At 39.4% G+C, this 18,749-nt stretch overlaps 10 protein-coding genes across 10 annotated transcripts; all 10 read right to left on the reverse strand.

The window, feature by feature from the left end:
- Positions 1-383: 383 nt before the first annotated feature.
- Positions 384-1,802, reverse strand: TM35_000033580 (serine/threonine protein phosphatase type 5; the record flags this gene model as incomplete). The annotated part of the gene is made up of 1 exon (XM_029022125.1): positions 384-1,802. The coding sequence occupies one exon, from the start codon at positions 1,800-1,802 to the stop codon at positions 384-386; it is 1,419 nt and encodes a 472-aa protein (XP_028886671.1).
- A 548-nt stretch (positions 1,803-2,350) lies between these two features.
- Positions 2,351-4,435, reverse strand: TM35_000033590 (putative lipase domain protein; the record flags this gene model as incomplete). The annotated part of the gene is made up of 1 exon (XM_029022126.1): positions 2,351-4,435. The coding sequence occupies one exon, from the start codon at positions 4,433-4,435 to the stop codon at positions 2,351-2,353; it is 2,085 nt and encodes a 694-aa protein (XP_028886672.1).
- Positions 4,436-4,979: 544 nt separating this feature from the next.
- Positions 4,980-6,410, reverse strand: TM35_000033600 (UDP-galactopyranose mutase; the record flags this gene model as incomplete). Its single annotated transcript, XM_029022127.1, has 1 exon — positions 4,980-6,410. One exon carries the CDS (start codon positions 6,408-6,410, stop codon positions 4,980-4,982), a length of 1,431 nt encoding a protein of 476 aa, XP_028886673.1.
- Positions 6,411-6,875: 465 nt separating this feature from the next.
- On the reverse strand, positions 6,876-7,880 carry TM35_000033610 (uncharacterized protein; the record flags this gene model as incomplete). Its single annotated transcript, XM_029022128.1, has 1 exon — positions 6,876-7,880. The coding sequence occupies one exon, from the start codon at positions 7,878-7,880 to the stop codon at positions 6,876-6,878; it is 1,005 nt and encodes a 334-aa protein (XP_028886674.1).
- A 760-nt stretch (positions 7,881-8,640) lies between these two features.
- On the reverse strand, positions 8,641-9,903 carry TM35_000033620 (putative RNA-binding protein; the record flags this gene model as incomplete). Its single annotated transcript, XM_029022129.1, has 1 exon — positions 8,641-9,903. The coding sequence occupies one exon, from the start codon at positions 9,901-9,903 to the stop codon at positions 8,641-8,643; it is 1,263 nt and encodes a 420-aa protein (XP_028886675.1).
- Positions 9,904-10,876: 973 nt separating this feature from the next.
- TM35_000033630 (60S ribosomal protein L7) lies at positions 10,877-11,872 on the reverse strand (the record flags this gene model as incomplete). The annotated part of the gene is made up of 1 exon (XM_029022130.1): positions 10,877-11,872. One exon carries the CDS (start codon positions 11,870-11,872, stop codon positions 10,877-10,879), a length of 996 nt encoding a protein of 331 aa, XP_028886676.1.
- Positions 11,873-12,520: 648 nt separating this feature from the next.
- TM35_000033640 (calcium-dependent lipid binding protein) lies at positions 12,521-14,395 on the reverse strand (the record flags this gene model as incomplete). The annotated part of the gene is made up of 1 exon (XM_029022131.1): positions 12,521-14,395. One exon carries the CDS (start codon positions 14,393-14,395, stop codon positions 12,521-12,523), a length of 1,875 nt encoding a protein of 624 aa, XP_028886677.1.
- Positions 14,396-14,848: 453 nt separating this feature from the next.
- Positions 14,849-15,754, reverse strand: TM35_000033650 (uncharacterized protein; the record flags this gene model as incomplete). Its single annotated transcript, XM_029022132.1, has 1 exon — positions 14,849-15,754. One exon carries the CDS (start codon positions 15,752-15,754, stop codon positions 14,849-14,851), a length of 906 nt encoding a protein of 301 aa, XP_028886678.1.
- A 339-nt stretch (positions 15,755-16,093) lies between these two features.
- TM35_000033660 (uncharacterized protein) lies at positions 16,094-16,735 on the reverse strand (the record flags this gene model as incomplete). Its single annotated transcript, XM_029022133.1, has 1 exon — positions 16,094-16,735. One exon carries the CDS (start codon positions 16,733-16,735, stop codon positions 16,094-16,096), a length of 642 nt encoding a protein of 213 aa, XP_028886679.1.
- Positions 16,736-17,194: 459 nt separating this feature from the next.
- Positions 17,195-17,530, reverse strand: TM35_000033670 (uncharacterized protein; the record flags this gene model as incomplete). The annotated part of the gene is made up of 1 exon (XM_029022134.1): positions 17,195-17,530. One exon carries the CDS (start codon positions 17,528-17,530, stop codon positions 17,195-17,197), a length of 336 nt encoding a protein of 111 aa, XP_028886680.1.
- Between the last annotated feature and the right edge of the window lie 1,219 nt (positions 17,531-18,749).

Genomic DNA, 18,749 nt, shown 5'->3' on the forward strand with positions numbered 1-18,749 from the left:
AATAATAAACGAAGAAGAGTATAAAAAGAAAGAAATGTGAAAAAAAGAGCACTTTAAAAAACATTCCTAACATATGACAGAATGACTGTCTTTGGAAAAGCACTGCATCCAGTTACCTTATTGTGTTGTCATTCTAAGGAGAAATATAAAAGAAAAAAAGATAAAATTAAAGGGAATAAGTTAACACACCTCTTCCTTTATTGTGATTTACACTACAGCTGTTGTTGTTGTTGTCGTTGTTGTTGTTTTCCCCCTTTTTGTCATTTTCTATCCTCCTCCATTCTTTTTTTTATTATCTTTTCCTTCTTTTTTCTTTTTCTTTCTTCACAGTTTTTTTTTTTTCTTTTTCTTTCTTTCTTTTCTTTAAAAAAAAAAAGAAAACTTTAGAACATGCCCATTCCCATGGCGTAGTGCATAGGCCGTTTCCCTGGATGAGGCACATGTGTAAATGTCGTAAACTTCGGCTGCATATCCCCACCAGTAAAGCGAATGAAAGCGCCCTTGTTCCCCATCTGATCACAATAATTTGGGGCACTGAATACGGTGATGCACTTCCCATCATGATCCAGCTCATATCCCTCTTCCTTTACCTCATGCGAGCGCACGACTAACTTTAAGTTGTTGTTCTTGAGGAACTTCTCCGTCACATCGGGACCAAATGAGGGGCAATCCACTCCACGCTTACTCGGCGCACGGCCTGGCATTGGTTGCGGGTCCGCCCAGAGACTTTCACAAATTAATCCGTTTTCAGGAATCTCTCGGAAACGATTTTGTTTCTGTAATTCTTCTATGGTAACATCATCGCGTGAGTAGAGTCCACCATGGACCACAAAAACTTCCTTGTTAATTATATGACCTGTCGGAAGTGCATTAAAGACCTCAGAGAAAAGATGAAATACTTCTTTACTGTACTTTTGTGTAACTTCACCCTCAAAGCCATATACACGGTTCATGGCCACACCCTCATGGTTTCCACGTGAGAGAAACATGTACTCTGGATAGAGTACTTTGTACGCAAAGAGAGTCATTACATTTTCAAAGGAGTATGAACCACGATCGACGAAATCACCGTTAAAGAGATAACGATTACTCGGTGATGGGCATCCATTTATTTCAAATAAATGAAGTAAATCATAATACTGTCCATGTGTATCACCACATACAGTGATAACCTCACCATCTGGAATATTAACTGTGACAAAATTGGGGTAACTCTTAAATAGTTTTAGAATTTCCAATAAGATGAAAACAACATCTCGTCGATCAATAAGTTTTTCACAGCGAAAGCGTTCTTTCATAGCTTCTACGAATTCCAGAGTTATAGTATCATTTTCAATACGAGGTCCATCATACTCCGGTCGTATTGTACCTAGCTTGATTGTGCGTGAGATTGGCTCTGCATCTGGAGTGTTAATAGCGTTTTCAAATCGAATGCGGCGCACTTCCTTTTCACAGAGATCCAATTTCATCCGTGCATCCTTATCGCCAGGAATGAGTTGCACGACGGTCTTGAAATCCTTCAATGCCTCCTTATGCTTCCCAAGATACAAGTGTGCGGAGGCCTTGCGGTAATATGCCTTCACAAATCCCGGATCGAGTCGCACGGCCTCATCCGCATCGGCGAGTGCGGCTCCCGGCATTTCTGTCTTGAGGTACGCAAAGGCACGATTGCAGAGCAGCGCTGGTGTTTTGTAGAGTTCCAGTGCTTGTGTGTACAACTCAATAGCGTGATTCCATTTCCCCTCGTTGAATGCCTCATTGCCCTTGGCCTTCAACAGATCCGCCTCCTCCGCTGCACCCATTATATATTTTACCTGAAATCTTACACCACACCAGAAGAAAAGAAAAGAAAAGAAAAGAAAGAAAGGGATAAATAAAGAATATGAAGGTGTTATAAAGAGATAGAGAGAGAGAGAGAAATTGTAACAGAAGGTCTAACTATTTTGGTTTGCCTTTTGTATTTTCTTTTAGTTTTTATCGCTTGCTTACTGGTGTTAAGAAAACAAAAAAAAAAAAGAAGCTAAGAAAAGGAAGAAGAACGAGAAGGATTGGGAGTAGAAGTGACACAAGGGGGAAAAAAGGCAAGAAGCACACACACAGAGAGAGAGAGAGAGAGAGAGGAATATAAACTGTTTAAATAGTTTAAGAGCACAACAACAAAAAAAAATCAGAACGCTTATTTTTTTGTTGTTTTCTTTGTTTTATCTCGAAGTTATAAATATAAAATATAAATATAAATATAGATATAAATATAAACAAAAATATAAATATAAATATAGATATAGAGATTTACAAAATTCAGAACAAAGAAAACAAAACAAAACAGAGAAAAAAAAAAAGATGGAGCAAACTACACAAGACACGTCACATCATCGTGACTAAAACTACGAGCAGAACCAAGATAAGCGATTTCATCCTCTTGCGTGGAAAAGAAACGCTCTAATTCTCCGCTTTCCAGTTGCTTGTGGGTTTCTTCAATGACAGAGAAGAGACGATCAGGGAAGTGATCCTTTAACATGGAAGGAGCGCATACCACCACCTGTACATCTGAGGGAGTTTCAAACTTGGGAACGAAGACCTCTTTGCACTTGCATACACAAAAGAAACGATTAAGGGTAAGGCAACGTGAGCAACACCCTCGAACAACAGCTTTGCAAAAGTGTATAAGTGTAGCAGGAGGAAATAATTTTTTCGAATCTGTCAGTGATGTGTGTGTGTAATTGCGAAGAGCATTTCGGAACGTACAACTCTCTAAAGAACCTCCGTTAGCTGAAGGTGAGGTACCATTAACTATTTTTTCAATACGAAGAATATTTATAAATAGCAAAGACTTTGGTAAAGATGAATTGGCAAGTGCATCAAATATAGATTCCCGTAAATTATCAAACGTATGAGCAGCCATTCGAGGAATAACATCATTACCAACGAAGCAACCTAATACAAAACTTTTGCTGTAAGAAACCAAAGCTGGGGATAACAATCCTCCAGGAGGTGCATAAGCAAGGCATCGAATACGATCACGCAATCGAGGCTGTGTTGTATGTAATAATATACTAAGAATAGTGGCAACTCCAGCACCGAGAGAGTGACCAAGTATGACAAGTTTCTGATTTTTATATTGACCAGTTAGAATATCTTGAAGTATTCCAGTCTCTTGTAATTCATTAAGAACATAGGCAGCACTTTGTTTCATTCCACCATGTACGTAGTAATCATCTGGTGTAGTATGAGCCTCTCTCTCGGACTCCGATACTTCTAGTAAAGAAGGAGTGGCAACTAAATCTGTTACACAATCTGCAAAAGACATTGTACCTCTAATAGAAACAATAACAGAATTTGTACTTCTATCAAGGGCAACGAAAAATACAGGACGAAATAGTCTATTCTCCCAACTTGTAAGAATAATATCTTCATCAGGAAGACCACTAACTTTGAGAAGGGCTGTCAAATCACAGAAAAGTACTGTTCCAGTATGCATACCAGGATGACGACGACAACACATAAATGGATCATAACAACATAATTTTGGTACACCAATACAGCAATGCATATATTCATATAAAGGCCAACCATATACAGACATGTAAAAACGACTATATGTATGTAACTCTGCTAACTGTTGACGTTGTTCTTCTGTTAAAAGAGGAAATCGTTGTGCTTGTAAGGAAATACGTTCTGAACATCCATCACCAGCAGGTGGGTATCGTATATTTCCACGACGAAGTCGAAGAGAACGTAGTTGCATACCACTAACAAGAAGTAATCCTGCAACCACATCACTTGGAACTAAATCATAACCACGAAAAAGACCTGCAAGAGTTTTAGCTACATCTCGAAAAGCGTCATCTTCACGACTTGATTTGAAACAAGAACAACAAAGTAAACGACATCGTTGACCCCATAATATTTCATAATCTTCTAAATTATCCCACTGATCACGCCCATCAGGATCAAATACTAATGCCATCATAAAGAAATAAACAATAGGGACAAGGAAATTAAATGCAATCACTGCATGCAGTAAATGCTTTGTACTATTTTTACAAAAACGAAATTCATCATCATACATGGAATACTTTGCTGCAATCACGCAAAGAACGAATCCCACTAACGCTATAAATGTTGTCAGATAAAGGAATAAAGGTACATGACGTCGCTTAGATACTTGAAAAGGGGTTCCAAGACAACTTAATGCGCCAGTAATGAGGAATGCTACGGCACCAATAATATCAACAATTCCGAGAGAAAAGTAAACACCTGAAAAAGTCCCTGAGGCATCTGGACAATCCCACATCTTCACAACATCACCCCGGCCAAATCGTGTTAGTGTGCAAACACCAGACGCCAGAAGAAGTGCGAAAAAGAAAATACCAGAGAAAGTAAAATCATCTGAAGAGGTACGCCATTTCCTACCACACCAGTACAAAGCTGGCATACTTGAAGGCCTTTAGTTAAAACTACTAAATAGGAGTGAGTAAAAATATCTAAAATCAGTTTTTTTTTTTTTTTTTGTTTTTGTTTTCATTTTTATTTTTTCAGAGGTTGGGAAAAAAAAAAGAAAAAACAAGAATAATAATAATTTTCAATGAAATAAAAAAATAAAAATAAAAAGATAACAGGTAGTAATCCAATATTCACAACAATTTCCTCTAGGGAAGCCATGATCAATGTAGTTATTTAAAGAAAGCACAAAAAACAAAACGAGAACAAAAAAAAAAAAAAAAAAAAACATCTGAAGAAAATAAAAATAGAAAAAAGCAAAATGTATTTATTTTTCGTTACAAGACACAATCCTTATGATTTGGATTATGGGTTACACGAAAGAGTAGACATGTATATATATATATATCTTTTTCGTATTCCTCACCCCAAAATTTTGTATTGCATCTCACATATATAAATATATACTATATATCCCCAGAAATATAATTATTCAATATTATATTTATTCCCTTCTTCTTTCCCATGTCATTTCCAAATCAGTTATCTCGTTGGAAAAGGGTACAAGGCACATTACTACGAGTGCCATTTACTTTTTGCGGATTCATTACGGTAAACTCTTCATTAGTTGTAATACCAAGCATGTCATTAACAGCTTCCACACCTTGCATAAGGGAGTGATCTTGATTTCCTACTTCATAGCGCCACGCACCAAAACGACCACGAGAATAGATACATTGACTCTTTAATTGAGGAAGCACTTGTTCAAGTATTTCATTACGTCCAATAAAAGGGGTAGGATATCCTTTTACTATGCGGTGATGCCATTTGCTTACCACCACATCTTCTGGAGTTAATAGATTAGAAGCCAGACACCCAGAAATGCAATCTTTAATTATTGACTCCTGATTTACAGGTTTATAAGAACTTTCACTAACTTCAAGCAAAAGACTCCAATGACCCTCTGGGGCATTATATTTGGAGTAGTTTGAAAAAACTGTTGCACGGTAAAATGGGGTTGTATTTTCTGGAAAATACATCCAACATTTACTACGTAAATGAGATGGTGGGGAACCCTTAATGCCAATACCAATAACATTAGTTGAACTATACATCATCTTGTCAGCAAAAGTTTCCCATTTATTACGATTTGTAAACTTAGTCCCTCGAGTTATACGTAGAAGAACATCCAAAGGAACTGTAGATAAAATATAATCATATGATATCACTTCATTATTTGCAAATTTCACTGTTTTAGTATCTGCGTCAATAGCCACCATCTGATAAGATGAATTAAATGTTAAATTTTTTTGAGGTAATTTTGCATGTATGGCTCTATAAATTCCTCCTGTTCCACCATATTGTGGAAAACGGAATGTTGCATTTGGTCCCCATCCCAAATCATCTTGATTGTTTTCGATATTTTTTCTTATTCGTTCCACATTTACAGTGGCAACACGTTCTCCCATCCATTCGGTACTCATTAGTTTTAATGGTACAGCCCATACCTTGAAATTATATGGTCTCATAAAAATATCTGAAATACCTTGACCAAACTGTCTTGTAAAGGACTCTTCAAAGTTTTTGGGGGGTTCATCATATTGTTTTGTTTGGGCCTTTACTAATTCATCAAAACAGTATTTTCTTTCTTCTTTTGGTAGACGGTGAATATTATTCTGAAATGGGTAAGGAACCCATCGTCCAAATATCCACACCCACGACTCCCGCTCCAGTTCATTCCAGTCTTCAACTGCCCAATTCATGACATCATCGAAATATTGATAATGGGAGAAAATAACGTGTCCACCCAAATCCCATGTAAATCCCTTTTCATCCACATAGCTGCGAGACAATCCACCAGGAACTTCACCGCAATCATATAAATGCCAATCTGTTTCTCCAAGCTCTGTGAGACGAACAGCGGCACCAAGACCTGTAGGGCCTCCACCAATAATAACAATTTTAGGCATATGATGTTTTGTTTGATTTTTCTTTTTTCCTCTTGTTTTTGAATCTGAAATACTCCTTCGCACTCCTAGTAACTTTTTTTTTGTTTGTTAAGTTTTGCTCGTATATGAGACTTATTCGTAATGAAAAATATATATGTGTTTTGATTTGGAATGCCCAACACACCAAACGAAAAAGAAAATAAAAAAAAAAAAAGAGAGGGCAAACAAAAGGTGGTGGGGATAAAGAATAATGAAGAATACAAAAAAAAAGAAAAAAAGAGAATACAAAGAGTAGAAACGAAAAAAAAAACAAGAAAAGAACGAAAAATAAAAAAACGAGACGCAATACATGGGTCACTTGAAATTGTGTAACACCAATTAGTGGTATAATAAGGGATGAATCCGAAATAAATAGTGTTCAATAATGGATAAAATAATAATAACGAGGAAAAGATAAGATGAAATGAGCTTTCGAATATATCTGCATCATATATATTCCATTGAGTATCCGAAAACCATTTTAATGGCATCAAAGAAGTTCGCTCTCCATCCTTCTTGTACACTCTGGAGTTCGCCTTCAGGAATACCAACTTGTGCAAATTCGAGCAGTGTAACTCCTGGTTCTTCCTTCTTGAATGACATAACAACAGAACTGTGAATGCCGCTCGGCCAACTGCGAAGACGCCATTGCATCTTTATCTTCTCATTCGGTACAACCTCGACAAAATATCCGGTGATAACTCCGCCAAGGAACTCAAATGTACCACCAGAACGTGGATCAATCTTCGCCGGAGACCGCGTGTACACTGACGCACGTTGCTCATTCATCAACGCCAAGAAAAGTTCATCAACTGGAATTCGCCAGCGCATATTCCATGAAAAGTTAGTTGCAGACGCATCCAAAGATTGTTTTCCCGCCGCACCGCTCTTTGCATTCCCTTGTGCAGCATCTTTGTCTTTACTTGTTGTTGTTGGTGGTGGTGGTAAAACAGAGGCGTTCTTGACATTCTTTCCAATATGGTAAGTTTCAAAAAGTTCATTAAAGTAACCGGAAATAACACCTCGAACGACAGCACGTCCTTTTGAACGCACCAAATCGTCTGCCTTCTGCGATGCCGCATCATTATCAGTTACACTGACAGTTACATCATACTCCTCACGAAAGTTATCATGATCCACTTCTGGTACAGTGAGAGTTCCAGAGACGTTGTCACCACCAGTCCACTTTAATGTCAACTTAAGCTCAAAGTAACACATCATTTTACCCTTACGTTGTGCCACCGTCACATCACCTGAAATCTCGCTTACTTCCTTTATGCGCAGATTAATGTCACCCTCCGTGCAAAGCTCGAGATTTGCAAAACGTCGTTTCAGTTCTCCATGACACTCATTAGAAAGATCGCGTTCTTCCCAATGCCACGCATTTACGTTTTGACCATCCTTCCTCTCATTCACAATCCACCTCGGATCTCCTTCACCAACTCGTGCCATGATCTTATTATATAAATATATATAAATATATCTTTTTTTTTTTCCTTTTCCTTGAAGATAAGCCTTCTTTTTTCGTGGAGTAGAAAGCACTCTTCTTTTTTTTTCCGCTTAATAGTATATGTAGGTGTGCGCGCTTATACTTGTTTTAGTGGATTATATGTGATAGTGGTAAGGAGAATTATCCATTTAGAAAGAGAAGGTGAGAGCAAAGAAGAAGAAGAAAAATGCTAATCATCCCAACATATGAAAGCAAAAAAAAAAAAATTAAAGTTTGTTGTGTCACATTACAGTTATAACCAGAGGAACAAAATACAGACCAGGCTAACATCGCCACAATGGTGTGGATTTCACTTCTTTTCTCTATATTCCTTTTCTCCCTGTATTTTAAAAGAGAGAGAGAGAGAGAGAGAAAAAAAAGGAAAAGGAGACGCAAAAGAAGAGTTTTCACTTCCTCTTCCTTATTTTCATCCCTTCATTTACATCTTTTTTTGATGTTGCAGTTTTCCTCTTCTTTTTTTTTCCTTTTTTTTTTTTTCAATGAGTGCGCGATGCTTCTTTTTCCCATTCGTTCTGTCAGTCTTTTCTCCGTTCGTCAGATTTTTCCTTCTTTCTTCCTCTCCTTCCTTGATGTTTTTCTTTCTTTTTTTTTACTGGTTTGGCGTCACTCCGTATTGATCTCCAGACAAACTTCTTCCATTCTTTCTCTGATATTTCGTTCACTTTCTTCCCAAGAATCATTGTTTCTTTTTGTTTTTTTCTTCTAAATGTGCTCACGATCGTCTGCTGATTCTTTGGTTTCCTCCTTTTCCTCCATCATCGCACTGTTTTCATTGTTTTCATTCATTTCCTCTACTTCTCCTCTGCTACCGGAAATGTTATCATTACCATTATTATTATTATTATTATTATCATTATTATTATGTTCGTTTTCGTTGTTCCCGTCGTCTTGGCTATCGCCGTCGTTCCTGTCTGCGGTGGATGTGGCATTATTACCCTCGCTGTTCTCCTGGCTCTCATTGTTGTTGTTTTTGTTGCTGCCGGTGCTGTCGTGCGGCTGGGCGGTGTTTCCATCGGTCCCCTCCTTCCGCCGGTGCACCCGCCGCTGCCGATCCCCGCCCTCCTCGTCGGATGTGCTATCGTCGCTGCCGGACACGGAGCCGGCGCGGCCCTCCTTCACACTGCGCTCCTGCAACTTCCGCTCGTACTTCTCCGCGTCGCGGCGCACAACGTCGAGGAATTGTTTCCGCTGCACCTCCCGCAACTTCATCGTCTCCTCCGACGGCATCGGGTTCGCCGGGCCGCGGGTGAAGGCCATATTGCGGTTTACGGGCGCCACGTTCTGGTAGCCGCCGCCCACTCCAACACCCCCACCGCGGGCCGCACCCCACATCTGCTGCATTGGCGGGTACGCTATAGGCGCTGCGGGTGGAATGGCCGGGATTCCAGGTGCGGGGGGCGCCGTCTGTGGGATGAGATTGGCCATAAGTATCTGTTGCTGGTCAGGAGACAACTTGTTCACATCTATGGCACCTTGATGAATAAGTTGTAGAAGAAGCTGTGCGCTTTGTTGTTGCTGCTGAACAATGGATGGAAGAAGATTTGCCGCAAGTGATATTGCAGGAATTTGGGGCTGTTGCATTTGTGATTGATCTTGATTACCCGCATTGTTCGTTGCGTTGTTGTTGCTGTTGTTGTTATTGTTGTTATTGGTATTGTTGTTGTTATTGGTATTGGTGTTGGTATTGTTAAAACCTTCTGGTCGTCCGACGTTGCCCTTGCTAACTCCCACCTTAATCTTTCTTCCAGCTAATGTGAAACCGTTATACTTCATCGCACGCGCACGATCATTCTCAGAGGCGAAGTCGATAAAGCCATAGCGGTACGGATCTTCGTCCCTTCCATTGAGAGAGCAGTCGATTATGGTGCCACATTGTGAAAACACCTGACGAAGTACATCCAGCGATACACTGCGGTCAATGTTACCAATGTAGCAGCCAAAACGCTGTTGTGTCACCTGCGTCATTTGATTGTTTTCACTCTTTCTTTTCTTTTTTTTCTTTTTTGTATTCTCTGTTGATTCTCCTTTACTCAAAAGGATATGATTGCCGCACAAAAGTCTTCTTCGTTTTTGTTTTTTTTTCTCTTTCTTCTTGTATATATATTTACTTATATATACTTTGCTTCACCTCTTTCTCTTTTTTTTTTTTGTTTTATTTTTAAATTCCAAAAAAAAACGTGTTTTAGTGGAACTATTGCGTCAGCAACAAGAACAGGTAAAGAACTCTGCAAACAAAAGAAAATAAAAACAAAAAAGGGGAAGCCTCTGCTCGACAGTTGCAGGGTTACTGCCTATTTAACTTCCTTTTGCTATTCTTTCCTTGATAAAAGAGGTCACAATGAAAAGGTACAGCTATGAGTATAAACAGCAGTATCACAAGAATGGTATGCAGTTGAGAAATAGAACAATAGATCGGGAAACGATAAAAAGAAAAAAAAAGAAGAAGAAACGAAAAAAAAGAAAATGTAGTGGGAAGTGGGGACGTGTCATTTTCCTCACATTTCACCATTAAACGCATTTTTCATTCCTCTTCCATTTTTTACTACACACACACACACACACAAATATAAACTTTTATTTCACTTGCTACCTCAATTCTTCTTTTTTTTTTTGTATCCTTTATTTCCCGTCCTCTTACAGTTGAGTCGGGGAAGAGTGGGGGAATAATCTAGGGAACTTTCTGCAAGAGTAAAAAAAAAAAAAAAAAGAAACCACACAGCAAAACGCGCGCACAAAAATCACAAACACACATGTACAGAGAAAAATAACTGTACAAAATACATACATACATACATTTACATGCATAAAAAAAAAAAAAAACAGACTTTATATAAAGTCTATGTATAGATTAAGCATGTAAGAATATATGTATATGTATATATGTACATATAGTGTCTATGTATATCTGTGTGTGCACGTTAACCTATGTGTTTCATTACTAGGAGGCTAAGGATGCTTTCTTAGCTGCTTTACGCTTATTAGATGCTTCAAGTTTCTTCTCCTTCCTTGTGGCTGTCTTGAGTTGTTGGGCGAGATAGGAAGCAAAGGAGTCTCTGTTCACAACCTCGAGCTTCTGATGCACAGAGCGATGACGTTCCATAAAGAGCTGACGCGGTGGGTGGAAGTCGAAGGGTGCGATGTGCTGCAGGATCTCCTGCACGTGTTCAGAGCCCTTCACAATGGCGTCGCAGAGGTCCTCCACGCACAGCACGTTGTATTGTCCGAGTGTCTGCTCAAGCATGAGATTACCGCTAATAATGCGGCGTGTGCGTGTCTCTGCGTTCCACAGACAACCGCGTGTGCGGAGAAGTTCCTCCAATTGTGCGGCGGGTGGGCGGCCAACGATGGCGAATGGCGCCAACTGCCGCACCAACACCTCCGTTTGATTGGAATGGCGGTTTTTGTTGTTGAGATGTGGGCGGTTGGGGTCGTCAAGGCAGATGAGCCGCGCCGCGTATAATTTCTGCAGTCCGAGACGGCGGAACGCGGCGGCCACTTCTGTTGGGATCTGCCGCCCCTTCGCCCGCACCACCAACACCACCACCGGAGCCTTTTCTTCCGTCTTTGTTGTTGTTTCCTCCTCTGCGGTTTCTCCCTCCTTTGCGTTTATCTGCTCCTTTTCCTCCTGCAGCTGTTGTTGCACCAGGCGGAAGCGCTTTCCACGCACCCGTTCGCCAATCTTGCGGAATACGTGTCCCTGGCGCTGGGCACGCTGGGCGTGTTTCAGAATGGTCTGTGCGGATATGAACTTCTTCTTTGTCAGTTTGCGCTTCCGCTTCGCATCCAACTTCGCCTTGTGTCGATCGCGGCGCTCCTGCAGTTTATCACGGCGAAGCACACGGTCAGCACGCAGCTGCTCCACCGACTTGCGCTGCAGGAGAATAGTCTCCTTCACACGATCACCCGGAAGCCACTTTGGTGGATTTTTTCCCATCGCTTCGCAAGAGACGTCACACAAGCTACTGTTGTAGGAAGAAAAATGAATGAGGAAAAAAAAGGAAATAAAAGGGAAAAAATATGTTAAGTAAGGAGAAACAAAAACCAAGGAAGAAGCAAAACATAAAATGAATGCATAAATAACCAAGTAAGATAATACAAGGATAAAAAAAAAAAAAAGAATGGCAAAGAAAATAGAATATCAAAAAGCAAAGGTCACAAGGACAGTGTTGTCTGCCTCACTCAATGGGATCGCAAAGATAACAATACACATTAAACCAGTTGTTTCCATAACCACAGTAAAACCAGGTATGAATAAAATAGCAAAATGGTAGTAAAACAATAGCTGACATAAGGTGGTATTGCATACGTACAAAAGCACGTAGTACAAATTAATTTGACGGAAAGAAATTCAACTAACTAACTCCCCTTTGAAAGAGAGAAGTCCTCCCAATAAATTATTCTCTTGCAATACCTCATTTTTATGTATGTAGATACATATATATATATATGTCATTTTTTTTTATTTTTCTTTCCTTCTCTTCTATTTACTTTCATTTTTTTTTTCTTTCTTTTTTCTTTTTTTTATCGTTGATATCAGATATTGTTCCTTTTTAGCCCACTACATAAAAAAAAAAAAAAAAAATCAGTGACGAAGGAAGTGCATACGTATGTATACCTTACCTTGTGGATCGAGGTTCCACGCACCCGATATCTGATCAGTCGCACTCGTCGCAACTTTACTTACTGGAATACTAACAGTTCCCATCACACGATCTTTGCTAAGGTCATTTTTGTCTACAATGGCTACTTTCAGAAGATCTGTTTTGGTATCAAAAACTTCCAATTCTGCTTCAAAATTAAATACAGGTTCAAGACAAGAACTTACATATGGTGAGTGTCTTGTTTGTTTTCGTATACGTAGCACTACATAGGGATCTGATGTACCCAAACGTTCCATGTTCTTGAGACCTGTACATCGTTCAACTGTCACAAAAAGTGTACCACTTTCAGTATTACTTATTGAAATACTTTGATTATTACTTGATCGTGTGCTTGGTGGGTCAATTAAAGCATCACCTGAACTTCTTTCTTTTAAAAAGACACTTGATACCTTGCGTGTGGGAACGCAACTCGGTGCAGCAGTAGATCCATTTCTACTACGGTCAGTATATGATAAGAATTCAGGAGTAATAATTAGTTTTGCACGTGCAGTACTTTCTGTTGCAGATGGTTTTGTTAAGAAACAGGGATGTTCTGGTAGTTTGCTATCCACCAATATCTGAACAGGGATTTCACACTCTCCAACGCAGGTATCATTCCCAAGTACATCAAAGTACAACCAAACATGTAAAACATCTCCCATATCATAGAGAACAAAATTAAATACATCTGAAAGTGCAGAATTTAACCCTTTATAAGATGTGCTTCTTAGACGTTTTTTCCTTTTTTCACTATGAAGTTGAAGTTTTACATAAAATGGTGTATTTTCCTTGGTTGAGGCATACCGATAATGCCAATCATCCACACGAAGTAAATGAATTCGAAGAGTTCCAAGAGCCGCATCTACACGAGTAGTTTGTAAGGTATATCCTTGTACAATAGGGACAACAATCTTTTTCGGATACCGTAGCATTCCTATAAGTGTATCACGTATAAAACCATCCAGAAAACCTTTTAATCCTGGTACTGCATCTAATGATACCCCTGCTGCAGTAATATCAAAGTTTAAAACCCAAATATCCATAATTGAAATAACAAGTGTTCCAAAACATGGCCATTTTGGAACATTTGGAGTTAATATAACACGTATTTTCATATTGAGTTCAAATCTTCGTATATATACATGCATATCAGGTCCAGGTACTTTAAGGTGTAGATGAATCTCCATATCACTATCCCATGAAACAGTAATATCAAGTAAAGATTCTGTTTCAGTATAATATTGATGCTGAATTCCATCTATAATCATTGGACGAGAACCAATTGAACATTGTTTAAGTACAAATTCATAAACAAATGAAGGTTTATTAGCAGCTAACAGTGGTTCAACAAATTGACGAACAGATTCTTCTGCCGCTAAAGCAATAGAACCCCACATTCCTCTTATCATGTTATTTATCCATTGTACACGATTCGCCCCTGGATTTTTTAACCACTCTGGAAGTTCTTTTCCAAGAATAGCTTTAAGATTTTCTGTATCTTGTAACATTTCATGTACTTGATTAATTTGAATGGTTTCTCGCAAGTACTCCCTCCTACGAACATAGCATACTGCACCAATCACCAGAAGAAATTCCAAAACAAGTAAAAATCCCATAGCATACAGACATCTAAGTCCCAACCATACACAAAGAATAGTAGTACTAAGAGGAGCATAATTCCTAATCTTATTCAGCTGTTCCTGAAGTTGTGTGTGCTCTTTCTCTGTCATTATGGAGTATTTCTTTGCCCCAAAAATAGCCAAAGCAAGAGTAGAACCCCATATGATGTTTGTCCAGTTTATGATCCACCCAAGCATTACGAAAAAAAAAAAAATTGCTTTGTTTTTTTTATACTTTTTTTTAAAAAATAAATCTCTTTCCACTAAATGAATTTGTTCTTTTTTTTTTTTGTTCTTAATAAGCACAGTTGTTTTTTTTTTTTTTTTTTGGGGGGGGGGCCTTGTCCTATAACGATGAATTTGTAATTTTTCCTTTCACTAATCCCCATCAATAAGAAAAGAAAGAGAAGAAAACTCAGAATATGGACAAACCATGGCAATAAATTTTTTTATTAACATATACAATGTATATAATATATATATATATATATATCCCTATGCTTCTAAATTTAAATCGAGTACAAAAAAAAAAAAAAAAAAAAAAAAAACTTTCATTGACATGTAATACTATTTCTTCTCTCACAACACATCGCTTCCATCCAGTTTATCGAACTATTGCTATTATTATTATTATTATTATTATTCCAACTACTAATCCGTAACCACTGTGAGCAACTGTGCTACTGCATTTACCTCTATAAGGGTATCAGACGACACACATACCCACCACAGGGTAGAAGTATTTAAAAAATCAAAATGACGTTTATCCCACGAGTACACACGGTTACTCCTACACGGAGAGATAAAGAAGGCCCAACTAGCACCATGTATGTTATTCAAATGTCTCGCAATGACAGGAATACGTGATTTCCCCGGGTTTGATATGGAAAGCTCATCTTCCAAAGTTCCAGCACCAGGAATATGAATCAACGCGGGATCTGTTTCTAAAAGAAAACATGCAATTATAGAAGTGTTTTGTAATCTTTTAAAGGGTTTATGTGGGGTCATTTCAGAATTAACAAGTTCAGAGATGTTACGTAAACGAATTACAAGAGGAACAGGAATTAAATGGTCATCATTATTCCCTTCTCTTCTCCATAGCAAAGGTCGTTTTGGCAAAGGATTAAAAATTCTGAAATGAGTATCACTCGATGGACGTAAAGCCAGTACCAAGGGCCAGTGATGTGTTTTAGAAAACTGTTCAATCATATAGGTTTGATTCCAAAGAACATTCTCCGCAAAATTTACAATTAAACAATCTACTGGTGCAACAGAACGTACAAGTGTCTCCGTTTCTTCCTCCTCCATTTTAGAAATACCCTGATGGTCCTGTTGCTGTTTATTAAGAAAATGAACCCTAAACGTATACATGGGACCTACTGGTATTAAATAACTCTTAAGGTCAGCATGAATATGTGCATCACGACGCAAGATCTCCTCATTTTTACTGGAACCATCTATTGCAGATTTGTACACTATACAGGAGTGAATTAGAAAGAGTAAGAGCACCAGGAGCGCACGACCATCTACCCAGTAACGCCAAGAAGAAGGAAACATCCTATTGGGCATGTTTTCCTACTTTTTTTCCAGTTTTCTGCATCTAATTCAAAGTCTTAGTACTAGGAACGAATGAAAAAAAAAAAAAAATCAGAACAAATAAAACGTACCACAAACAGAAGAATCTCCTACATTTTTTCATCTCCCCATAATCAATCAAAGAGAGAAAGAGAGATACAAACAGAAAGAAAAACTAATATATATATATATATATATATATATAATATCACAACAGTTGTGGATTCATACGATACTCTTTATCTCTTCCTTCTCGTTGTCTCTCTCCCTCCTTTAATTTTTGTCTTTTGCTACCCCTCCTTCTCTAAACCTTGTTACCCACTAGTCGAGCCAGTCATCAGGGCGCAGGAGACGTCGGCGCTGCTCTCGGAGGTGCTGTGCAAAATTGGCATCTTTGGCAGCGAGTGTTGCCGTCTCTGGCGGTTCATCAAAAGCTGGACTCGTTGCCTGTCTATCGGCCTGCATATCACGCAGCACCTCATCCTTCACACGTCGTGGCACAGCGGGAGATGCGAGAGTGCCGCCTGCTTCAACCCAATAGGCCTCGCCTGTGGGTGTGCCGTCGTGTGCGTGTTGCCGTGCGTGTGTGTCCTCGTTGTGTGCCCGCAACAATCGGGCGGCGGCGTCACTACTCATGCGGCGTGCGAGCCGGTCGGCTGCGGTGCGCTGCTGGTGTGCGGTGAGGGCGCGTGGGTCGGTGCCGCCGAGTTGCTGGCGGGCGTCCCGCACGTACGCGCGGAGCTCCGGGCGGTCGTCGAGGAGGCCGTCGAAGTACGCGGCGACGGCTTGCGGCTGCCGGCCCTCCGCCACCGCCCGGTCGACGTGCTCCTGCAGCCACGCGCGCGCCTCTTCCTCCTCCCCGCGAATGGCCGGCGGGTGAAGAGGCGGCGGGGACTGCTGCTGATGGTGGGAGGAGCGGCGGGGGCCGACGAAGAGGGGGAGGCCGCGGGGGCAGCGGCGCATGGGGCGTGAAATCGGCAAAGTTAACCCACACACCCAATCGTAGATATATCTATCTATCTATCTATCTATCTATGTATATGGATAATGATAGATAGATATAGATAAAGATCGATACGTATATATCGATAAGTAAGTATGTGGGACAGACAGCCACACACACACTTACTTCTGAACCTGCAGAGGAAAAGCTCAGCAATGGGAGGAGAAAGAATCATAAGAAGAAGAGGAAAGATTTCCCTTCATCCTTTCATCCCATCAACAATTACACATATACACACACACACACTTACAAACGCAAACAGAGAAATATCAAAAAACTACAACTTCTTTATAGAAAAGACACACAAACACAAATACACAGACAAAGACATAGAGACATATGAATACTGTATGTCTTCACACTCCTTCTACACACCTTGTCTTGTTTTCGTTTTTTTTTTTTTTGTTTTGTTTTGTTTTCTACTCTCGAAGAGACATGTGAGTAGGAGAAACGTTATACTTGTAAATGTACACGTCTGGTCTATGGTAAAGGCGATGAGCCTCTATTGCCTCTTCAAAAAACGGTTCCTGCGTGTATTCACCTTGTTTTGGATCTCCAAAGTTGGATCGTGCCAACTTTGCAAATGCACCCTGTTTTTTCTCTGTTGTGTGTGGTGCCCAACTAACACGTCGTGCATGGCTCATGGCCTCTTTACTGAAGAAGTCCTCTGTGCGAACAGAAAGATGACGATGCGAAACAACCAACGGTGATCCACAGCACCCTATTGCTGTTACCCTCCTTAGAGTAAGCATCATTTCAATACCTACTAAAAAATTATTTTTAAAACTAACGTACTCAAACCCGAAAAAAAAAAATAAAAATAAAAAAAAATAACCAAAAAAAAAGAGAACAAGAACAAGAAAAAAAAAACTTTCAAGAGCAGAAAAAAAAAAAGATGTATAAACATTCCAGCAGCAAGAAATCATTTAAAAAGAAAAAAAAAAGAAATCACTGGTCGCAATAATCTTGCCTTCTTCCTTTTTTTTCGTTCTGTTTTCACATGGGCAACTTCAGAGGATAATCCTCGGCATCACATAACGTGATAAACAACAAGAAAGAAAAAAAAGAAAGAAAAAAAACGAGGGGGATGGATCCAATGCTGAAAGCGTACAAACAAATTTAAAGCGGTGAGACCGCTCTCTGCTAAATCCTAACACATAGAGACAAAAGCAACGAAAGACGCATGTGAGCACAAGGGTTCTTCAACCAACAAATGATTAAAAAAAAAAAAAAAAAAAACAAGAAAACAAGGGGTATACTCTAAGCACCACTAATGTAGAGTGCCTCAAGACTCCCCTTGTATTACGATGCAAAGAGAAATAAATTAAAAGGAGATGGCGGTTGAGTAATGCCATATTCATATACCTTTTCCCCCAGCAGCACTAGTGGAAGCGGCGGAAAGCAGTAGCAACGTAAATAGAGGGTGCGCTGCGGCTTTATTCTCATCACCAACCACAATATAATAATATATAGGAGATAACAAGATGGGTATGAGCAGCAGAGAAACGCCATCTACGCCTCTTTTACTATTCCCACATTCTCTGATTTTTTTTATTTCTTTCTTTTTTTTTTTTTTTTTTTTTCTTTGTGCGTTGAGTTGTATCTGAATATGGGGAGGATATCGCCTGATCCCCCCCCCTTTTTTGGCTCTCTATTTGTTCCCTTCGCATCATCTTGCAGTTCTTCTTTCTTTCAGGATAAAGTCTATCAATCCTCTTCTTTTTCTTTTCTCCTCACCTTTTTCGGTTTCTGCCTCTTTCATCCCTGCAGTCTTGTACGTCTGCGTGCATTTGCACATATCTATCTATCTCTTGATTTCTCTTCACTTCAGTAATGGGAGATTAGACGATTATTAGTAATGCGCACAATGGTTTGCTCGTTTTTTCTCTATTTCTCTCCGTTTGTTACATACTTTCTCAATCTTTGATTCTCTATGTACTCATGTCTATATATATATATATATATATATATATA

The sequence above is a fragment of the Trypanosoma theileri genome, assembly GCF_002087225.1.
Source record: "Trypanosoma theileri isolate Edinburgh chromosome Unknown TM35_Tth_3_V1, whole genome shotgun sequence".
Taxonomy (NCBI): Eukaryota; Euglenozoa; class Kinetoplastea; order Trypanosomatida; family Trypanosomatidae; genus Trypanosoma; species Trypanosoma theileri.